Source organism: Eublepharis macularius, chromosome 3 (genome assembly GCF_028583425.1).
Source record: "Eublepharis macularius isolate TG4126 chromosome 3, MPM_Emac_v1.0, whole genome shotgun sequence".
Classification (NCBI taxonomy): domain Eukaryota; kingdom Metazoa; phylum Chordata; class Lepidosauria; order Squamata; family Eublepharidae; genus Eublepharis; species Eublepharis macularius.
In genome coordinates, this window is record NC_072792.1 from 127,539,330 (window position 1) to 127,563,349 (window position 24,020).

At 41.4% G+C, this 24,020-nt stretch overlaps 1 protein-coding gene across 1 annotated transcript in view; it reads right to left on the reverse strand.

The window, feature by feature from the left end:
• IGSF3 (immunoglobulin superfamily member 3) overlaps nt 1–24,020 on the reverse strand; it is a 172,241-nt gene that overhangs the window by 131,729 nt on the left and 16,492 nt on the right. Inside the window, exon 2 of the mRNA XM_054974605.1 lies at nt 1,001–1,378. Coding sequence (XP_054830580.1) covers nt 1,001–1,378 — 378 coding nt within the window. The remainder of the gene's footprint in view (nt 1–1,000; nt 1,379–24,020) is intronic.

Here is a 24,020-nt window from a genome sequence, read left to right on the forward strand (position 1 = left end):
CAGGGGACAGCAGGTCGGGGCAGGGGTTCCCTTACCTTGGGCGGAGGCATGGCAAGCCTAACTTGGACACTGGAAAGAGCTCTTTATCACATGTGAACAGATGTGGTCATAAACAGTTATTTTAACACTACTGTCCCTATTCTCTGCATTGCCTCTCTCTATTACCTGAAGCTTATTGGGATAGTTATTCTATATTAAAACCTGTGTTACTTGAGATTCCCATCTGTGCCTATCTGCTTTCCCACTCAAGAATGTACAAAATTATAATAATTTACGAGAGCTCATCAATGTTAAGAGAGATCATAATCAAACAGACATCAAAACTTCTTTAGTTTCAGGACTGAATTATATTTTAAGAGTAGTATTCATTGAAAGTAGTTACTTGGGGAGACTGCTCTTCCACAGAAAATGTACCACCATGAAAGGTAACACAATAATGTATCATGTGTTTGTAAAGTGTTGTCAAGTCCCAGGTGATGATGACTCCATAGGGTTTTCAAGGCAAGAGAATTCTGAGGTAGTTTTCCATATCCTTCCTCTGCGTAGTGTGACCCTGGACTTCCTTGGCAGTCTCCCATCCAAGTACAAATCAGGGCTGACCCTACTTAACTTCAAAATCTGACAAGATCAGGAGAGCCTGGGCCATTAGACAACATTAAATAAACCATATTTACTGTTATGGAGCAAACAGGAAGGCTGCAGAAGAGATTTTGCTGCAGCATAACAACATATTTCAAGAGTAGTCTACTGACGGAGCCCTGGTCAGCTCTTTTCTCACTATTTATTAGGATACCTTTGGTACATTTTCTCTTTTGGTAGCACCTGACATCTCCCTTCAACTGCCATTTCCCTTATAGCTTCAACTTACATTCTCAGCAGCCTCACTCATTTTTGTTCTTTAAAATAGTTACTCAAAATGTGCAGGCTTGACCTAGACAAGAGGGCTCATGATAAAAAACTATTCAGGGTATCAAAAAGAGCTGTAAAACAAACACTTTACCTATTAGCTTCATCTTGGCACTGTAACTCCCGAAGTATCTTTCATCCGTGGTGGGTGTGTGACATTCATACACGCCAGCATCTCTGTCTTGGAGCTCTGTGATATGCAGCAGAGCAGAATCCCCTTGGATCTTCTCTACATAGATTTCCCCACTTCTGACTCGCTGGGTGTAAATAGCATAAGGGAAAGATGGGTCCATGGTGCTGACAATTTGTACCTCCCTTTCTGGGAGGGATGGGAGATATATAGACCACTGGAAATTCTGTTCTGATGGTCCTTGGTAATCACTGACATTGCACCAAATAGTGATGTGGGAGTTTTCAGTGCGGTATAGTGGGCCTTCTTGAACTGTCACTTGGCGTTGTGCAAGTGTCAATCCTGAAAAAAATAAAAGGGAGAATCAGTTCATAAACTAAGTTCATGTATTAGTTATTTAACCTACATTTCTCAAGCAGCATTTCTAGCTAAGCATGTACTTCAACTCTTCAAAAAGGAATGCCCTAAGCAGATAAAATACCTGTACTTGAAGAGCTGTTACTTTCTCAAGGTTACAAGTAGATTTGTCATCCAACCCCTTTATTCTTTTATTTCTGTATGGGTAATTAAACAATGCTGCCTTTCAACAAAGAACAGTCTTCTGCAGAAATGAACATGAAGGACACTGGAGTATAATGCATTTTCTCCATCAAGAAATGCTCATGAAAACTTTTACTTCAAACTGGAAACCCCATGTGGATTTTACAGGAAAAATAATCCATACACAGGAGACTAGGTCCTTGACCACTCTTGTTCACAAATTTTCTACCTGGAAAACTATTAACTGTGTGCACTTGGCATTAAAACACTTCATTTTTAACATCAATAAAAGCATGTATATCCTTGGTGAGGCAAACAGGAATTAAAGTAGCCGAATTTTTTTGCCAGTACTTTCCCTGCCCCCCACCCCTATCGCTCAGGCTCCACCCTCAGGAGTGTATCCAAACACTGTTTTTCTTTCCAGTTTGGTGTAGTGGTTAAGAGTGTGGGACTCTAATCTGGAGAGCCGGGTTTGATTCCCCACTCCTCCACTTGAAGCCAGCTGGGTGACCTTGGGCTAGTCACGGCTCTCTGGAGCTCTCTCAGCCCCACCCACTTCACAGGGTGTTTTGTTGTGGGGATAATAATGGCATACTTTGTAAACCGCTCTGAGTGGCATTAAGTTGTCCTAAAGGGCGGTATATAATTTATTATTGTTATTGTTATTGTTATTATTACTACTTCTTCTTCTTCTTCTTCTTCCCTGGTCCCAGATATGTTGCAGCACAATCATTAGCAGCCATTGGGGTTAAGTACAGCTATCATTACACCAAACTCTTCTTTGCACGGCTTCCTTTCTCACCCCTCAGGAGCAGTCCAGCCCCCACCGTTGCACCAGTATTTACTGGCTCAGTGAAAAGGAATGGGGGAGGGACAATGGCCGACACAAGGGCTGTTTTGTTCCCCCTTAAAAACTGTCTCATAGCATGGCAGTAGAGACCAAGGATATGATCGGCAAAGGTAACAACTGTGGTGGTGCTTTGCTCTCTCAAGAAGACCTTGTCCTCCATCACTGCACTATGATATGCTTTCAAGCAAGCAGCCCACATGGCATCCAGCCTTTCCTCCCTTCTCATCTGCCCAACAAAGGCCGACCCAGGAGCAGGGGCGGCTTGCTGAGGGGCAGAAATGGTAGCAGCAGTTTGCCTTCTCAGCTGCAATGAGTTGGCTGAAGTCTGACCTGTAACTTTACATGTGAACAGGATGAGGCCTGCTGCACTGCTCAGCAGCAGCTCTCCTTCACCTAGCACTGTGCTTCTCCACCATAGCTCCTGGCTGCAAGAGAACTCCAAGAGAGCTCTGTTGCTTCCTCCCCACAGACCTCCCTTGTTTGTTCCCAAGCAGTGGGATAACTAGCCTTGTCTAACCGCAGACCCCCTCACATAGTAGCCCCTAATAAGGGGTACAGAAACACTTGGCTTCCAAATATCAAGCTGATTCATAGCTACTGCTGTAGCCACTTTCTTATGGTATACATACCAGCATACCAGCCCACACTGATATACTTTCACCTCAGGGTGAAAAGTTCCCAATCCATTCAGGGTGCAAAGCAGCTAGGAATCAAACCAAAAAAACTGCTTGAAAAGTTTCTGTTTTAACAGAGAATGAGACAGAAGAGTGCAGAATTCTTTTACCAATAAAAGAGCCCTTGCAGAAAACACAAACATACACATACAAACTACACATATATATCTACCCAGGAATGTTTAAGATACATTTCTACTAACAATTAGAAGAATTCTGAATGAAAGCTTCTTAATTACAGATTATAAACAGGAAATTCTTAGCATTTATTCCCAATTCTATTCTAATCCTTAGTTTTTACAAACTCTGAAGCCTCCCCTACAAGATAAAAGCCTTTGAAGGCCTTTAAATCCTTCCCTACAGGAAAAAGGGAAAAATAAAAAAAATGTAGGTGCACTGTGTTGAGCAAAGAATAAACTGAAAAGTATTGGAACATCACAACTGTGATGGCGAAAGGAAGAAATGCTCAGGAGAATCTTCTACAATCTCTGTTCTGAAAAGTCTTATTCAATTAACATTGTACTTCCCAGGAATGAGATGCTTAATTCAGATTTCTTATAAATGCTTCCAAGATGTAACAATCCATATGCTACTGCATAAGTTATTTGGAACAGAGATTGTTAGTACTATCATTTTTTTTAGCACTTAGCCTTTTAATGGATTAAATTTAAATACAGACATTATCAAATGCTCACTACATGCATCCTTTTGAATTACTGACAGATGTATAAGCAAATCTAAATACAATAAACAAAAGGGTTTTTTTATTTTACAAAATTTATACCCCACCTCTCTGCCCTCACCAGGGCCACCAAGGCAGCTAACAAATTAAAACATATATAATAAGATCACAAAACCAACGAAGAAACTCATCACATTTAATTAAACCAGAGCTAAAATACATATAAAGACATAAAAACAACTGAAACATTGGTGAGGAAGGAGGGATTACGGAGGAATTGCCAAATGAAACAAAAAAAAGTCTTTACTCGCTGGAAGCAGATGGCAACCAAAGCAGACAGATGAATCTCTCTGGGGAGAGTACAGTTTGGGTGCCATGACCAAGAAGGCCCTTCCTGGGCTGCCACCTGACTAATCTCAGAAGGAAGGGGCACATGAAACAGGGACTCAGACAATCATAGTGGTTGGGTGGGCTGATAAGAGAGTAAGAGATTCTTCAGGTATATTGATCCTAAATCATATGGGGCTTTAAAGATCAACACCATCACCTTGAATTGTGCCCAGAAACAAATTCGGAGCCAGCGTAGATGTTCCCATTCAGAACAAAAGTTCCCAATCCATTCATCGTTAATATTTTTCTTACATGTTCCTTTTTAAAGTAACTCACCAGAACTGAACAAGTATGCTCTTAACTATTAGCTGTAGCATTGAAGTTATTCTTACTGATAAAGCAAACAGTTCTAGAATCCTATGCATACTTAGTTCCAAGAAAACTGATACAAAATTGCATTTATTGAGTAAGTTTAAAAGTCTAGAATCTAACAGACACAGAAACTGTTTTAAGTTTCAGACTTTAGGGAGCAAAGCAACAGACTGAATTCAAATGCCATTTCACGAAGCTGAAGTTTTCTAACTGTCTCATAGCATGCATTATGTCTGTACACGCATGTCACTCACAAGCCCTTTTCAGTTGTTATATAATACTATACAAGAGATGCCAGTCTCCTGCTTACCTGGCTGGTGGGGGGATGTGCTTCCTGGGGCACTCCCTGGGTGGCACAGCAGCCCGATTCAGCTGGAGTCGGGCCCGCTGCAGGGTGTGGGAGCATTGCCATGCTCTGTAGCGGCCCAATTCGGGCCCGATTTAGCCCCCTGGGGAGCACAGGAGCGCTTCCAGGGTGGCCTGTGACTCATGCAATGACATCACTTCCCGGAAGTGACATCATTGCACAAGCCGGGAGCATGCACAAACTGCGCACGTAAAAAGGAAAAACACAAAGTAGGAGTTGAGCCCCGGATCTCCCGCCCAGGCAAGGGGGGGACCCTCAGGGGATATGGCAACCCTGTACTATGCATCTGGGGGAAACATGATCACAATCTTCCTATACATGTGAGAAAACATAACTAAAAGGGGCTGCAGTGTCAAAAAGTTGTTTAAGCTTTTAATATTTATATTCTGTTATACTCAAAAATTGACTTTTGCTATTGTTTTTAAGTTAATTTTCACTACTAAAAACAGATTTGTTAAAATAGGGATCACATACTTTAATTAAAGATAATCTATTTACTAATGATGGTACTAAAACAATCACACTATTATGATAATGTTTCAGAGGTCTTTGGTCTTCTATCAATTGGTTTTGTGTCTAAGATGAATGAGAAGGTCATACGTCCTAACCCGAAGGAATAGGGTGTGGAATTCTTAACAAAGCTGCCAACAAGCCAAAACTAAATATGGAGAACAGTTTTCATCTATCAACAGTTCTTATTTTTATTAGGAGTACCAAGTAAAAATTCTTCCTAGCATGCAATATATGTACATATTCAGTTTATAGCTCCTGCCATTAAGTTATCAAAGTTTATCAGATAGATGAACATTTCTGTGATAATCTTTTAAGAGCTTGGGTCTGGAGACCAAAACATCAATCCAACCAACAATAAAACCTCTTACATTTTCCAAGGCCTTTATGAGAATATAGGCTAGCCTACCAAGAGGCCATGCTTCTGTTTGAAAGGACAAAGCCATCAGCGTGCTCTATGAAAATCATACCACTACAGAAAGCTACATCTGATCTACATAGTGAAGATTCTTTGAAAATGTAAGTCTGATGGCTATCTTGTTAATTTTTTGTACTGTAAAAGGGCTACCTCATACATTCACTTTTGACCATTCCCCTCTAAACTCAGTGAGGCTCGGCAGCTGTGTCCCTGCATCACTTGGATCACTTGCTAAATTCTAGATGCATTTGATTTCTACTGGCAAGGTATAGCTAGTAGCTGGAGGTTAAATATTTTTGCTCTAACTTCCCACAGTCTAAAGATGCTATTTTATGTGAGAATCATATAAATTTAGCAGGAGAAATTCTCAATTCAAAGGACACAACCCAACTCACATCAATTTCACTGCTAACAATTCTACTAGGCAGCAATTAATCTGACAAGATGATTTTAAAATCATGCAAAAGCAAAGAGATGTGATGAAGATTATACATATGAAAGCTCAGCTAATCAAGCAGATGAACGCCCGAAGTTTTCTATCCAAACAGCCACTCCCAGTTTATCAGTTGTTAGAAGCATTCCAGATTCTTGGCAGACTTTCTATCTTGTTCACATTGTTATTTTCTAATATGCAGGTCTTGCATAAGCATTCCTAGGACTGAAAAATGAAACACAAAGAGCACCATTCAGCTAATACCAGCATGCTTAGGAAAGAGGTAGGCACAGAGAGGAAAACGTGGTTACATCCCTACATTAAATAGTCCGTTGAAGTTTTGGCTGAAAAAAATTGTCAAGTCACATCATGACCATTTTCTTTCTTATAAAATCCACCACTCAATTTAATAGTTTGTTTCCCGTCTAAATTCTTCATTTGCTCTACATATTTAAGGCAGAAAAGTCTGCTAGCCTCATCCTCTTTTGCTGCTGGGACCAAGGGGGAGCACTGCCTGTGGCACATGCTGTATTGCTGGTGTAGAAGGGAAGAGGTGAATTAATAAGACAGCTCTTACCTGCTTCACTGAGTAGTAATTGTGTATTGCCTGAAGTTCCTGGAACAGTGGCAGAGAAGCTTGCAAGTTACAGCTATACAACTTATACAGTGCTAGGGCAGAACCCCTGGAATTTGGAAACTACTGAGATCTTTTCTCAAATATTGAATTACCAGCAGCATAAAATCATATAGTGAATCTAACCAACCTGGCTTTTACTACAGTTGGACTAATGGCTAAACCATTTGTAAAGTTTTTTAATTTTTTTTTTTAAATGCAGCAAAGTATTTAATCTTTTGTTTTAAAAAGAATGAGAGATTATTGGCATTCAGAGATTACTGACTCAGTTCTCTTGTCCCACTGGACAACAGACTTCAGATATGAAGTTTTCCCACCAGAAGCTCTGGAACCCATCCAAGAGAGTGTGTTGTTCTTACCAGCTCCAAAATAAATTGTGAAAAATGGCTCAGTAGATCCAGCAGACTACGTCGCTGAACAGATGGAGTGCAATTCAAACTATTAGGCTGGGCAGAAAAACGCTGCTGCTCTAAATTATATTTTCTCTCATTATGAAAGTATGTGGTTTAAAAGGAAGACAAGGAAAAATAATTTTTAAACTAATGGATACTGAAAATGGAAACTAAAAGGCTACTTTGCTGCTGATTATTCTAGATTGACTAATATCCAAAACCTCATTTACAAGAAATTAAGCCAATTTAATGCACTCTGAATTAGACTTTTTGCAGTGGGGATCAATAACACCTTTTAACAAATCACTAAAGAGAAAGTTTGAGATGAATCTGTAGCATACAGGGAAAAATAGAAAGGTGTGTGTGTTTCAGAAGCAGAAAATGTACCCTACTGAACAAAATATATCATTATGGGAAAGTTTCAAGATATTTTCAAAATAAAATGAACTCCAAGTCATTGAATTCCAAGTCATTGTTGTGGGGTTTATTATTTAAGTCTGTCTTCCTCTAAATAAGGCCCCACTTTAGCAGATGCTTTTAATCTCCACGGAAGAAAGGAGAGAGGGAGAGTAATTTCTAAAAGGCTGGGATACAATTAAGGGTGGCATCTGGCTAATATATCAGTGACACAGCTGGCATCCAACTGCAAACCCTTGAACAATATACAATAATACAAGGACTACAGTAAAAATGGAGACTGTCAAACAGTATTGTAATGAATAGGTGGGAGGAGAAACAGAAGGAAGAAAAATACAGGCTTGTATACACAGTCATCTCTCTCTCTTTAAAAGCAAACCCTAGGAACTGAAAATAAATTAAAAACATGCAATGGCTTGTGTGGCATAACAGATGAAAATCAACCTAGGAAATCAGACCCAGACTCAAATCCTTAAGACATGGAGTTCACTGGGTGACCTGAGCACTCAGAGAATAAGCTAATTCAGAGGATTATTGTGCAAACAATGATATCCTAAGCAGAGATACACTTCTAAGTCCATTGAAATCCAATCTTCCAATTTAAAGAAGACCCACAGAAGATGGAAGGAGTGTTCTTAATTTGGAATAAGGCTTCAAACTTAAGCCAAAAGGAAAGGTGAGGGCCTGACTATTTTAATAACAAACTTTACTCAGTGGAGTGATAAGACGGGTAGGTTCCACCTTGGTGGCCTAAAAAGAGTCTTAATTTTGCTAATGATTACACCCTGTAAATATTGTGGGAGGGTGCATGACACTGTCATCTTGAGGTTCTTGGAGAGTAAAGTTGAAAGCCATTTCAGTATAGCAGCATCAAATTCTTTATTCATTTCTCAGCTGACTGAAAGTGTTAGACCTTTCAGCAGCGTTCAACACGGTTGACTATGAGTTGTTGGCCCACCACCTCGCCAATGTGGGGATTTGTGGGACAGCCTTGTGGTGGCTTGTCTCTTTTCTCCATAGTCGGGGACAGAGGGTGGCGCTGGGGGAGAGACTGTCCGCATGCCAACCGTTAGAGTACGGCGTCCCACAGGGGGTGATACTCTCTCCCCTGTTGTTCAATTTTTATATGCGCCCCCTCGCCCAGTTGGTGCGGAGTTTCGGACTGGGTTGTCATCAATATGCAGATGACACCCAGTTGTATCTGTTGATGGGTGGCTGACCTGACTCTGCCCCTGACACCCTGTTGAGAGCTCTGGAGGCTGTGGCTGGTGGTCCCTGGCTCTAGGGAGGTTCGGCTGGCCCCAACCTGGTGGAACTCTCTGTCTGAGGACACTCGGACCTGCCAGTGTATCATTTAGGTGGGCCTGTAAGATGAAGATATTCTGCCAGGCATATGGTGGAGGCTAATTTTAGCCCATCATTGCCGAGCCTTCCACCAGTCTCCCTCTACAAGGGGTATGGAGAGTCCACTCCCTCTGGTTGCCTCGAAAGGGGCACAGTATTTTATCTGTTTTTATCTGTTTTTATAATTGATTTTAAGCTGTATTTTAATCAATGTTGTACCTCGCCCTGAGCCTGCTTGCGGGGAGGGTGGGTTATAAATAAATAAATAAATAAATAAATAAATAAATAAATAAATAAATAAATAAATAAATAAATAAATAAATAAGAAAAACATCGTAAATAAAAAGAGTCCATGGGCCACAAAACCTTCAGATGTGTGCATGGGAGGGGGGAGTTGCTGCTGCTTTTCGGAAGAACCTGCTACTAGTACAGTGATCTGACACAGCCACCACAGTCAGTTGGGCCTCCATTATGGTGCCCCTTTGTCCAACAGGTGAATGGCCTTGTGTTGCAAGCTCAGGTAAAGACCATTCGTCTGCTGGTCAGTAGGGGCCATGTAGCAGAGATAGAGAGCAAGGAAGAATATTTGTATCTGTGCAGCAGCAAGAATATTTGTACCTGTTCTACACTATGGCATTCATCTTGTGTTTTCCTTCTCAGCTTTCTTGGTCTACTGCCCACAGATCGGGCATTAACATTAGTGAGATCTTATCAGTAACTTCTCTTCTGGACATGTTACTGTGATGACATGTGCTTGCAGCTCAGTGGGTCTCATGCTGTTGCCTAGAGGGTTAGAAGTCTAGAAAAGGTTGAAGGCTGCTGCTCTAGGAGGTGAATGTTGAGGGCAATTAAGGGGAGGGAACAGAAAACAGAGCAGATGGGGAAACTGGTCTTCTTGATCCTCTGAGAGTTTACTGTATTGAGCTAAGTGAGCGTTATTGATGGGGGAGGGGAGGGAATTCCCATTCACTTACCCATCTACTCCCTTGTTTCATGTAAGCTTCCAACCTGTATGTTTCTACCTAAATACCCATTTGGTATTTAATATTTAATAGACTTAATATTTTCACTCTTACTATCACTCAAAGATTGCCCTTATTGGCAAGCAGCATTCTAAAGACTTGATGGTAAAAGAAATTGTACACATTCAAAGTGAAAATGATTAAGAAACTAAAATACGGCCGATGTAAATAAATAAGTCAGGAAAAAAAACTCAATCTTTGTATCACTTGGACCTATTTTTAAAAATATATATTTAATTGATTTGCATATAACTGAATTGCATATCATCTCCTCAATTTAAAAATGTCCAGATTGAAAAGACTCTAAATACAGAAATAGGAATAATGATTGCTGGAATAATGGCAGGCACAAGAGCCAGTGAAAAACACCAAATTATGGGGCTAGGTTTAGTTGATATAGAAGTGGAAAATTTTGACAAATTGGAGCCATGAGTACACATGGAAGTCGTGAATTATCTGAGCAGGAATATTTGTAGTTTGAACATTAGTCTGACCTATCCATTATGGAAGATAGGGAGTGGACTGTAATAATTGCCTTGACTGTGTGAAATCTGGCTCATATGAAAATCTGGTTCATCTTAAAACTTATCATAGAGAATTTCTGAGAGTGATTTATCCAAATTTGTTTCTGGAATTATAATATCCACCTTCACAGATTATAGCAGTGCATCATCTTTCCTTGTCTCATAACATACCAGTCCAGGCTTCTGTTTGTCCTATTTTGGCATAATAGCTTAATAGCAGGGCTGCTGGGTTGGTACAGAGATATGGTATGTGACATTCAATTAGTAGCTATGCCAACAAAGGAAGTTTATGTAAATGACTTAAGTGGCTGAGGCTTGGCCATTCAGTGGGAAATCAGTTCATTGTAAAACTCTTGGAACTGTCTCTGTATCCCTAGTGTTAATGTCAAACTTTAATCTGCATTGTACAATGGTCAGCTCAGGCAAACTGTGTGTTTGAAAACATAAAAGCTGTGGTACTTTGAGTTCCTGGGGAAGAGTTTTATTCACAGGGTTGCTGTCAGGGATATATTCTTAGTTTAACACACAGGATCAAACATGGAACAAACGGTAGTAGTAGGAGTATATTTTGGGAAGCAATAACCAAATCCAACATACAGTGGCATATTGCCAGTTCTTTCTGAAACAGCCTACTAGAGATAGGTGTTCTTATATGCTAAAGTGGATATTGCCTGAGGTACAAACCAGGTATTTAAGGTGGCACCTTTCCAATATTCCTCCTCTTTAGCTCTGTGTGCCAGAATTTAACACTGTGATTTTAGAGCCCAAAAGAGAGGTTCCTGCCTTCCCGGATAATGGCAGTGTCTAGTCCCAGTTGTTCATTGCTGGTACTTATCTCTGACTACAGGCTATGCCTGTGGTTTTGTTCACTTACTGAGCAGAGTTCTATCCCTTCCCTGTGTTGACTGAGGCATACCTCAGTCTCCTCCAGGGCCTGTGCCATTTTCTTTCTCTCCAGAGATTACAGATGTTTCAGCTTCCATAGAAAACCATCTGCTCCAGGCTAGATTCTGAGCTACTTCTGTGTCTTTTAAAAGTTTCAGGAAATTACATAGTTCTAGATCAATGGTACTCAATGGCTCATGGAGAGCCACATTTGCAATCAACCAAAAGAAGTATGTGACACATAATACAAGGCATAACTATTAAGTATATTTACTGTTTATTGACAGGTGCATCTTATACAGCTTATAGGCTTTTAGATAATGCAAAGTTATATAAAATGCAAAATTTGGTAAAGTAGTAGATTTAAGATAAAATGCAAAAACAACCTCCTAAGCTAAATGTCCCTACAGTCTCCAAAATTTACCGTAACTAGAAGATTAACAGCCTGGATAGCCTAGGAGAGCCTGATCTCGTCAGAGCTCAGAAGCTAAACAAGGTCGACCTTGGTAGACCTCCAACAAAGACCAAGGTTACAGAGGCAGGCAATGGCAAACCACCTTTGATAGTCTCTTGCCATGGAAAACCCTGCCAGGGGTCGCCATAAATCAGGTATGATTTGAGGGCACCAAACACACACACAACAGATTAACAACAAGGCTAAAATTATAAGCCATGTTCTGCCTTGAGCTTCATTGAGAAAGGTGGATTGTAAATGTTGTAAATAAAGACAGAAAGAATTACTAGGGAAGGACGCTGAAAGGGGAATAAGCAAAGATGCTCTTCTCCGCTATCAGCCTACAAGAGAATAAAAACTGTTGGATAGTTTCTGGAGTCCGAAGTCACAAGAACAAAACTTCTGTTCATACAGGGAATTGGAGAATCTTCAGAATATTTCTGGAACGAGCAAAGCATGGAATTTAACAAAAAAAGTAGTATCAGTAAGCCAAAACAGTAAGAAAATGGAGGTTTCCACTATAAGCAAAAGACTGAAGGTTAAAATAGTCAAAGCAAAAGAAGAACAAATAAACATAGCATCAAATATGAGAGTGGACCAGTCTTACATCTCAAGGCCATTTCTTATTATAGCAAAAGCTCTTAAATCACAGACTAATTAATTGGGGACTGTTTAAATTGCCAAAGTACCTTTGAGCATGTACAGTTGTCTTTCCCACCACTGTTAAACCTTTGTGAGCTGTTGTGTATCTGGAGTGAGAAGAATTTGCAAGCTTTCGAGTTCTCCAGAACCCTTTAATAGGCTAGAGGTTAAAAAAATAAATGCTTAAAATTTCCCTTCAAGAAGCACTCTAGTGCTGTAGGAGACAGAGTGGTTAGCAAACTTAGCTTTTGTTTAATATGTTAGAATTCAACTGTGATATACCCATTCTACCATTTTGTTCAGCTTATATGTTGATCGAGCCTCATACACAGAACCCCTGCAACTCCATAACCTTGTTATAATCATCATGGACAAGTTGTGTTTTGTTTTAAAAATAAAACCTTTAGTTTTATCTTGAGATATATTAATGGCTGTGGTGAAAGGGGGCAGAGGATAAAACCACTGCCACCCCACTGCAGTCAGCTTATTTTCCTCTCGACAGCTGTTCAGGTGATGGGATAAGAGCGCAGAGGCTGCAGAGAGATTGTTGGAGAGGATGGGCCCTTTACTTCTAAACCACCTTGAGTCTACTTTGGCAGAATTTAAAATGTTAAAAGACGCCGCCCCCCCCAAAGGTATATCCTCAGGAAATTGGCCTCTTCTTCAGAAGCTTAGGCCTAGTCTTCAGGTTGGATCCCCCCTAAAATTTGCCTCTCCCCTTCCTACTATGGCCTGAAATACCCCCTGAAATTCTTCTCCAGGTGCTCATGAGCAGCATGGGAGGAGTTGTAGGGCTGCTGCAGGAAGAGGCAATCTGCAAAACATGCCATCTCCCCCCAGTACATAGACCTTTTCCACCAGTTTTTTTTTTTGCCTTTTATTCTGTTCTTTCCTCAAGATTTTCAGGTTTTTAAGTGGGAAGGAGGGAGTAGCCACTGCAGTTGGATTTTCTGTAGCCAGATGGGTGTTATTAAGGAGCTGATGGCATGACCTCCTTGACCTGAGTTTCTCTTCTTCTGCCTTCCTTTCAGGGTCTGTGTGACATTTAGTGGCCCTCTGGGAGGAGTTGCCTCAGCTAGACTTTCAGGCTGCCTGTGGTCTCTATGAGCCTGACCTCCTTAATTGTGCAAAACAGGAGTTAAGTAACTCATAAGTGGCCCTCAGAGTATACACAAGAGCACTTTCCTTTTTTCCATGGCCGAGGTGAAAAATGAGTATATTTTGATTAAACATATATTAGGAATATTGTCAAAAACTCTGTACAGCACTGCTGTTAAGTAGAGGCTACAAAATCTATCCATAATTCTTCTACATAGAAACTAGAAAGGTCTGTCCAGCAGCTTAAAGGTGATCATTATTAAAGGTGGCAAAGCAGTCTGTACTCTGCTATACTCTGAGTTTTTTGAAAGGACAGTGGGATGCAAATATGATGGGGGGTGGATGGGAAACCTTTATGTCTTGTTTTGTAATCTGTTCTCCTGTCTCTTCCCTTCTGTCTTCAGTATGTAAGTGTAGTCACACGACAGCTGATTAAAAACATGTGGATAGGTATTCCATTTAGCTTTGTGGTGCTTAAAAGGCTCATGCTAGCACATATGTGTGCAGCATTCACACAGCACCACTGTATGGTCTAGGTATCAGCTGTACTGGTGTGAAGGCATTGCATGCATAATAGACTAAGGGCTGGTTTGTGTGTTACAGTGACAGTGTGGAGCACACCTACATAGGGAGACCAAGGACTGAACTACCTGAAACTATTTAGCCGGGCGTGAGCTTGCAGATGCTATGGAGGTGGCAAAGTATTCCTTCTTTGTCACCTTCACAGCCACCTCATAGGTTTTCATAAATGCTCTAAAAGATGTTCTCACCTCTTCACCCCGATTCCGCTGCCAAACTCGCTCTAGTCGTCTCAGTTCCCGCTTCATCAGATGTAGCTCCTCTGTATACCAGGGAGCCAATCTGACGTGAAGACAGAGAGGGCGACGGGGAGCAATTTCATCCATGGCTTTTGAGAGACGGTCATGCCAGTCTCCTAGCTCATCCAACGAACCACCAGGGGGCATCAGATCCCACAGGCCATTCTGGAAGCCAATTGGATCCATAAGTCTCTGTGGGCGAGCATAAATCTGCTCACTGCCCATGCAGGAGGGGGCCGGCACACCCAGATGAGCCCTCAGGATATGGTGGTCCGACCATGGTACCGCTTTAATAGTGTCCAGGTCCACCTGAATCCCTGCCCCAAAGATCAAATCCAGCGTGTGGCCCGCTTGATGCATAGGAGCTGAAACAAATTGGGAGAGTCCCAGTGCTGCCATGGAAGACACCAGGTCCAAAGCCTGAGAAGAGGTGGCGTCATCAACATGGATGTTGAAATCACCCAGGACCAACAGTCTAGGATGATCCAACTCCCACTCCAACACCACCTCTAACAAGCTCGACAGGGTAGCTACTGGTGCGCTAGGCAGTCGGTACACCAACTAGATAGCCAAACTCTCCTCAGCACCCCACACCAGGCCAACACAATCAATAATGAGGATCTTTGGAGCAGGGAGAGTCCTTAAGGAGAAAGACTCTCGAATGAGTATTGCCACCCCCCCCCCACAACCATCCGTCCGGGACTGATGAAGGACTGAGAACCCTGGGGGAGCCAGCTCTTTCAAGGCGACCATCTCGCCATCCCTCACCCAGGTCTCGGTCATGCACACCAGGTCCACTCATTCTGCTGCAATGAAATCTTGCAACGTTTTGGTCTTATTATTAATGGACCTGGCGTTGCACAACATCAGTGCCGGAGGGAGGCTACACCTCTTAGCCCCGCTCCCAGCATTCCTTGGGATGTGACGCAAGTTGGAAGGGCATCGAGCCCTAACATGTCTCTGCAACCTTCCTTTCCAACCCCACGTCCCACCACCATACCTCCCTCGACCCCTTCTGCATGCCTGGACTACATTTCACCGACCTACAAGTCAATGTTCAACCACTGGTTTCACTCCTAGAGGAAATAGGTGTTACTGGAAATGGTCTCCTTGCAAAAATATGATTTATGGGGGAATTAGCTAGCAAGGAAGATGGCTATATGAGAGGCGGTAACTGGGATCTTACGCGCCAATATCTACAAGGATCCATCCCTCTAGAGAACCCTTTCAATAAGCAGGCAGATATTCAATCAAAAAGGAGTTTTTATTTAAAATATTAAGATCAATTGCATGCAAAACACACAGGACACATAGAGAGCTAACTAAAAAAAGAACAAGGAGGAAAGTTGGAGAGAGTTGCAGAGTTGGCTTTATAGTTACCAGGTCCATTAGATTGGGGGTGTCTGAGGGAGAGCAGCTTCAGTGAGCAGTACTTCATGGCAAGAGGGAGAAGGGCTCAGACATGCCGTCTGAGGATGTGGAGGGTCAGGGACACATACACTGAACACATGACAGGACAGTCAGATATGCTGTGCAACATACACTGAGGCAGGACTGAGGGTCTCTGCCCTAAAACAATGGTTCTTCCCAGGGTGGGACAAAGGACTGGGAAACTGTCTCCAGGGTGGAACAATAAGGCTGATGAACTGTCTCCAAGGTGGGACAATGAACTAGGAAGGTTTGATTAGGTCTTCCTGGGAGGAACTATAGCTGTAAAAAGATTATTTGATGACCCACAATGGCTGGATGGGTGAGGCTACAATAGGAGAGTGGGTAAAGGGTAGAATTGGCAGGGTGTGTGAATGGATTCATTCAAGTACTTCTGGAGACCTCCATTGTTCCATGGTTATGCACAACCTCCGGAGTGTGGGGCTAAGTTAGCCTTACTTCACTTCTTACATTCCAGTACTTTTCCATCTCCTGCCCAGCCCGGCAGCTTGTCTGTGTTTTAAACACATGAGCAGAGGGGCTTATGATATTGCCATATTCATAAGCCTTAATATGGTGAGGGCAAGTATGACCACTTACATAGGGGGCTCAAAAGGAATCACAGTGGGAGAACAATAAAACATTTTGAAAATTTCAGATACATATCCATATCTCCCCATCTACAATTCTTCAAGCCTGAGCAAGCCAAGTTCCTCATCCTTGCCTGTCCCCAATTTTAATTGACTCAAATCTACTCCAAATACTCTATGCTTTGTGAAACATGCTTTGCTCCTCGGGATTTTTTCCCCATTTTACTTGTCAAAACCATAGTTCTCTGCATGTTGGGCACTTCCTCAAGTACACAGAAATGCCCACCTTTTCTAAGAGTGCTTAATTTTGCTGCTTTCATGATTGCCACAAACACAGTAACAGATACAGTAAAATAAAATGAAAAGGAAATTAATAAATACTGATGGCAACACAACCCCACTCTGGTTGTTACAGAGTGACTTTTTTCTTCTTTTAATAAGGCAAATGGGCTTTTTATCTTCAGGTCACTGAAATTACCAAAACTCTAGGAGAGAATTACAGCATAAAGCCAGAGAAAGGTGGCATATACATAACTAGGATGCCTAGGGTCCAAGATATTCTAGGGTCTTATGTAAACAAATAATCTTCAGAAACAAGGCAAGACCTCCAACATTGTCGCAGCCTCCGTTCATTATAGCTCAGATTATAAACTTCTGAACTACTCATGTTGGAACAAAGCAAATTTTATCTTACCTTCATTAGGAGTCAGATCTGATTCCTGGCAATACTTCAAATGTACCCCTGAAATCTAGGTTTGCTGCAGTTCTTTTATTTTTAAAACTGACTGAGTACACACCTGACAGCAAGGTTATTTACTTTTAATTGATTAGGAAAGAAAAACATGCACAAAGATAAAACCATCCAGAACAACAGAATGACAGTTCTAGTCTAAAAGCCCTAGTTAAATTAAGAACACAGAAGTTTTGATCTTCATCTATTTCTTAAGCTTAGCTAGTCCCCTCTGACTAGAAACTGGAGGCGCGGCTTACATAGCTAATAAAAGAAAGAGGCCTTTTATTTATCTGATTTCAATACATCCCTGATATCAGACTCAAGAGAGAGTCATTAATGAATAAAAATGCTTGCTTCATTCCAGGCAGGAAGACTCTTCCTTGTAAATATCTATACCTCACAGACTTTACATCCCTTAACGCTAGCTTACTCATGCAAGTTAAAGTAACACAGCTACTAGAAAATCCATTTTGATTCAGAAATGCTTTAAGTACCATCCTTTCAATTTGATTTCCAGCTCTATCTTGAAACTGAAAGTGTGTTGATCACCCTGATGGACAATCATGGTTGGAAGAGAGACACAGGTATCTCACCCTTATTGATTCCCCTGGATTTCGCAGTGGTTTTCAATATTATCAATCACCATGTCCTTCTGGAACATGTCTGAGCTGGAAACTGGGAACACTTTGCTCCCGTGGTTCCCTTCCTTCCTGGTAGGTTATTCCAGAATACAGCACTGAAGGACTTCTGCTGTGCCTTGCAACACTCATTCTGTGGGGCACAAAAGGGATCCAACTCACTTCCCATACTATCTACACATAACCACTGCAGAATGTCATCCAGGTATTCTGAATGAGATACAATCCATATGCAGATGATACCCAAATAGATATTTACATCCTAGGAAACTTTGGGATCATATAACCATTCAACAAAAACAGACTATAAGCCAAAACTTTAAAACTTAGTTCATATGCTTAATTCATTTACACTCTATCCTATATTTCAGTCATAGGTTAAAAGCTGGTCCCCAAACCTACAACCAAAACGGGAAAATTCACACAACACTGATTAAGAGGCAGCATTAAGAATAATCTGTCTACTCTATAGTCTCGTGGTGTTCAGATCAACAAATACATTGCAGAGGAAATTACCCACTGGAGTACAATTGCAAGTTGAATCATGAAAATAAAATAAGGAAACAAGGCCAGGCATGTCAGAGAGAGAGATAAAAGTAGTGTTCAGGAGCCTTCTTTTAAAAGGGCACATAAATATATCACAACAATGGAGAGAATAAAGGGCTAATAAAGGAACATTAAGTAACCCACTGCAAACCAAGTCTACAGGCTTCACCAGGTCTCTAAAACTACAGTATAAACCAAAAGGCCAAACAATGTTGCTCCCACCAGATTTATAGTTATAAGCTGTGAAGTACAAAGGTTAAGAAATAGTTTCTCACTCATTAAAGGTAATTTTGAACACTCATCACTTTCAGTCAGCCCCTTCCCCCAACACACACCCTGGCAAATACCCAATTCTAAAAATTAAAAAGGTAGACATTTGTGAGTTTTGTAGAAAGGAATGCAGAGCCATCCTTCAATTTAAAGGCTGTTTTTAAAGGCTGGATGTAGACTGAAATGAGGCTAGTTAAAATCTAAAAAATAAAACACATGAAGTTGCCTTATACCCAGTCAGAGCAGTCGTCTATCAAGGTAAGTACTGCCTACTCTGAGTGCAAGGTCTCAAGGTCAAGGTCCATCACTTCCTCTCGAAGCCTTTTAACTGGAGATTGGGAGAGTGAACCTAGGATCTTGCATGCAGAGCAGAGGGGTTTCTGCCTGTGGCCATGGATGCCACATTCCATGTGTTTCTATTGTGGGCATCTGGATTTTCCCACAATAGAAAGTGGGGAGGCTGGGGTGGTGGTCAACCTTCTCTGGGGAACCATTACATGGCCCCTTGAAGTCTAATCTCCCAGATGCTTGGGTGATCTCCAGAGGGCAGGTAGGCATAGGTCCTCTGCAGGTTTGGTGCATTTTGCTTGCAAAATGCCACCCCCAGCCTCCTACAACAGCCCACTAGTTTTCAACACATGGTTCAGTTTTGTTTGGGTTGAATTCAATGGATGATTCTCTGGAGTGAAGTTGATCTCCTTTCATCAGTTTGACTGCACTGAGGGAGAGGTTGTTCATTAGTTCACTTCTAGTTGCTCACTCGCTTCATATGGTTTTGTTGTGTATTTTTAATCAAATTTTTCTTATTGTGATTCTCTGGTGTCGGAATTCACAAGGATCTATGCTTTTCAATGAGCAAATCATTTTAACTGCCCCACCCCTTTGTGGGGTGTCAGTGCCAAATTCACCCGTGCCTTCAGTAGATAATGGTTCAGGTTGAATCTCCAACCTTGAAACATGCTCCCCCTTAAAGACTTGGTGGGAAAGATTAATTCTAAGGCATAGCCACTTTAATGTGCTGGGCCCATCATTATTTGAGAGAGGCCCAGAGAATATAAAACCCTGGGCATGAACGTTGCCCCTGAAGAATCTTAGTCTACATGTCTCCAGCACTGGATCCGAGAGCACCTCTGTCACAAGAGGGTGCCCAATGAGGAACTAGATGGCCAATAAACAAGCAGAAGGCATAATCTGTCCTTAGCCCCCAATAAAAGAAGCATACAGTCAACGCCACCTACAGTTTGTCCCTGGAGTCTGCAGAAGTTGAAGGACTCAAGGAGGATAATGACAGCCCTTCCTGCCCATCCACCTGTGTGGGGTTGGTGGAGGTCTGCATAACCAGGCAGAGTTAGTTGGGACAGACACACCACATCATTTTCTTCTAACCATGTCTCTGTTATGCAAGCCAGATCAATTTCCTCTTTCTGTAACATCCTAGAGAGTCATGCAGTTTTGTGCCTCACTGATCTGGTATAGAAAAAAGGTGAGGGGAAGAGGGGCCTTGCATTGTCACCTCTCCAGATGCTACAGAAATTAGATAGGCAGAGAGAATTCTTGCCAGATACTGGGCATCTTTGAAAAATCTCACCCCCATCTCTCTCATGTCCACTGAAATAGCCCATTCATCAAACATCCTGCTGTGAGCCACAGGCCAGGAGCCCACAGCCCTTGTGTTCTCACCCTTCATAGGCACCAGGTTGTTCATTAGTTCACTTCTAGTTGCTCACTCACTTGCTTCATATGGTTTTGTTGTGTATTTTTAATCAAATTTTTCTTATTGTGATTCTCTGGTGTGGTTAGTCCTCATAGGGAATAATGCAGCTGGGGGACCTTATTTGGGGGGCCATAACATCCACCCCCCAAAGTCCAATCTCCCTGAAACCTGGGTAGCCTTGGGAGGAGAGTTGGGAGAGGGTCCCCTGCAGGTTTGGTGCATTTTGCTTGCAAAATGCCACCACCAGCCTCCTGGGAACCTTCCCCCTGATTTTTCCCATAGGAAACAATGGAGATATGCAGCAGATGGGGGAACCTTCTTGGGGGGGCATAATATGCCCCCCAAGTCCAATCTCCCTGACACTTGGGTGGCTGTGAGAGGAGGGTTGGTAGAGGGTCCTGTGCAAATTTGGTGTTATTAGGGAAGAAAATGACCCCCTCCATGCCCCCGGATAGCTGAGAGCAGTGTTTCCCATTAGAAACAATAGCCGAATCTTCCCTAATAATCCCAAATTGGCTTAAATACCCGAACCCAAAGCGGCTTGCCACTTCGGGTTCACCCGATTTTTTTTCCTGCTCTGGGTACACCCGAAGCAAGAAACTCAAATCTTTTGGGGTTGCACACCCCTAGTGGCCACCCAAAGAACACTAGCACAATATTGGAAAAAAGATATACTTCCAAGGCCAATCGTTTGATTATCTTGTTGATGAATAAAATTACAGTAATTAAGCAAGCATGGGATGGGAAGAGAAATTTTTATTAATATTTGGCAGCCATTTATAACATGTAGGAATATAATTAAGCCAGAGGAAAACACTAAAAAGGAAATTCTGAAGCGTGTATAACTGTATCGGGTTATAGACTGTTGCTGAAGTTGTTCTGATTATGTAAATTCTCCTTTTTTATATATAAAGATATATTATATGCAATGTTCGTAACTTCTGATTCTCAACAAAATTTTTAAACAAATTGTGTCAAATGAGGTCCCAAACACGTCAAGTCAAAAGAGTTTGTTGTCTATAGCCACAGGCCGTCACAATTCACCAAACACTGAAGGTCCCAAACACAAGCTTCACTACACTGCACCTTAGGATATATAACTTGATCCAATATTTTACACAAATAGCCTACATGGTGCATGGCTAGGAAATGTGACCTAATGGGAATTGAATTCTAAAACAAGGAAAGGTTTAGTTCAAATATGACAAAGTACCCATATCACAATATAGTGGTTCCCTTACCCACAGCACTGCTATTTCAACATTCATAAGCACTAACGTAAGACTTAATGGAACCTTATTAACTTTACACACTAACTAGCTCATAACGGCTGTTCACATATTACAATTCCTAGCCATAATGAAAACTCTTAGTTTGCTTGTTTGTTTGTTTTTACTTTTGAGCAGCGAACACTGACAAGCCACCTTGCGCTCATTCTCAGGCAGTTATCTAGATGCGAGAATTTTGGCTGTGGAAACAGAACTGATCCCTAAGCAAACCAACCAGGTTAGAATTCTGTTACCAATGGAACTTAATAGGGAAAAGTGAAAATTTCTAGATCTTCTGGAAATAATTCTGGTTTTCAGGACTTATTTAGAATGGGGCATATACTAGATACATACATGCATGGTCAAATAATATCTGCTACCACATACGCACAAATGCAGGTCAGAAATATCATTTATGAACCAAGAGCAACAATTTGGTTTACAGTTCCTTCTGAATTGACTTCCAGGGCTCAAATCCATTACATCAATATCATGTCAATGCTTTTAGCAGTATCTCTCTAAAGAATTTTAGAAGCAGCTATTACGCCTACATGCTAGTTTAACACTCATTCATAAGCACCACTCTATCTTACCCAGCTTATAGGCCAATAAAAGAAAAGGGAAAAAGTCAAAGCTTTGCACCAGTACTAGCGTATTCTGTATTCAGTTCCAGAAATCCTAATGCTGCATGTACTTTCCCTTTAATTTCAGTTAATCATATCAAAAGATGATGCATGCAGGTATCAACCTAGGATTGCCAGCTCAAGGTTAAGAAACTCTTGGAGATTTGGGGATGAAGCCTGGAGAATATAGGAGTATGGGGAGGGATGAGGGCCTCAGCAGGGTATAACACTACCCTCCAAACTAATCCCTATAGTCTGGAAATAAGTATCTTTAGGTTCCACCGGGAGGTTGGCAACCCTATATCAACCTCAACGTATTTTGCAGCAAATCAGCACTCATTTCTGAGAGGTATAATTGTTCTTATGCCATAGCTTGCTCTGGAGGCTGAACACTTTTCAGCATGGAGCGCAGAGTATGAGAAGCCAAGTCTGCCTGGAAATATTATTTAAGCATTCTCCCTCCTCACCGATTTTCAACATGAGATTGGACAATGTTGGAGATGTTTTACATCTAGAGTACCCTGCCCTAGGGTAAAACTTTTGGATTAGATAGCCAACAGAATCACTCTCAAAAGTTTCATAGTCCTGTGTGCTTTCTTTTCACAAATATATTGGGAATATATTCACATATTTGTTACTGAATTATGCAACATATGGATTAGGTACAGACAAGAGTAGGAACAGAGAAAAAAATGGTACCCACAGGAGGAAACAGAAACAAGCTTTGCAAGAAGAAACAGAGGTATGAGAACACTCCACCCACACAATGCTATAGCACAAAGGAACTTAATAGGGCAGAACTAGCCTACAAGAAACTGAGCAAATTATTAGAACAATCCATTCTATCCGCAAAAATGTGAAGGTCTGGCATTTTTTCCAGAGATTTTTTTCAATTTTTCCAACAGAAACACAAAAAGTTTGGGGGAGCACTAAAATACTCTTATGAAATATTTTCTCTTTCAGAAGGAATGAAACTTGTTTTACGGAAGTTTTATTTACTCAGGTGTAGTATGAAGATTTTTATATAAGACAATTTAAAGCATCACATATCTAATTCCCAAGTATGGCCCCCCACTGTGCCGATCAAAAAGTCTGCAGGTAGACACCCAGCGCTAGGAAATTTATTTGTGCAAGCCTAGGGTAATCTCCAGGCTTGCCGAAAAATGTGAACACTAAAAAAAGAGGTTAAGATCCTCCCAAAAGACAACGGATACATTTTAGGTTTTCTACAGCAATCCAAAATGGCACCCATCATTGGAAAGGGATTGGGACAGATAGTGGAGGTGGAAGTGGTGGAGGAGATCCAGGAGAGTAAGCAGTAGTAAAGGTAGACTAAAGTGAAGGACATAAGTGGAAATAAATGCAGTGGTGGGGGGGGGGGAGGTGGCACCAGAAAATAGAGTGGAAATGGAGCAGAAATAAAGTGGAAAGAAGCACAGACAGTTTGAGGAGAGAGGTCATTGAATGTAATTTTCCCTGCCCTGTTAATCGTTGTGAGTCCTTCACTCATTAGGTGATAACTTTGGTGAGCAATAAGGTATTTTTAAGGATATGTTTACAATTTAAGCATGACTAAAGGGAGCCATAATTAAAATTATGACTACGAGATACTATGCTGTTGCAGAGGTCATATGAAGTTCAACTTAATATCCAAATACGCTGCTAGTACTATTGTTACTGTAAGGCACTGTTGGCCCAAATAATGTCCTACTTTTGCTTATTGCAGAACCCTTCTTCTCTATTTTCAACTTTCTTCCTAAGACTGCAA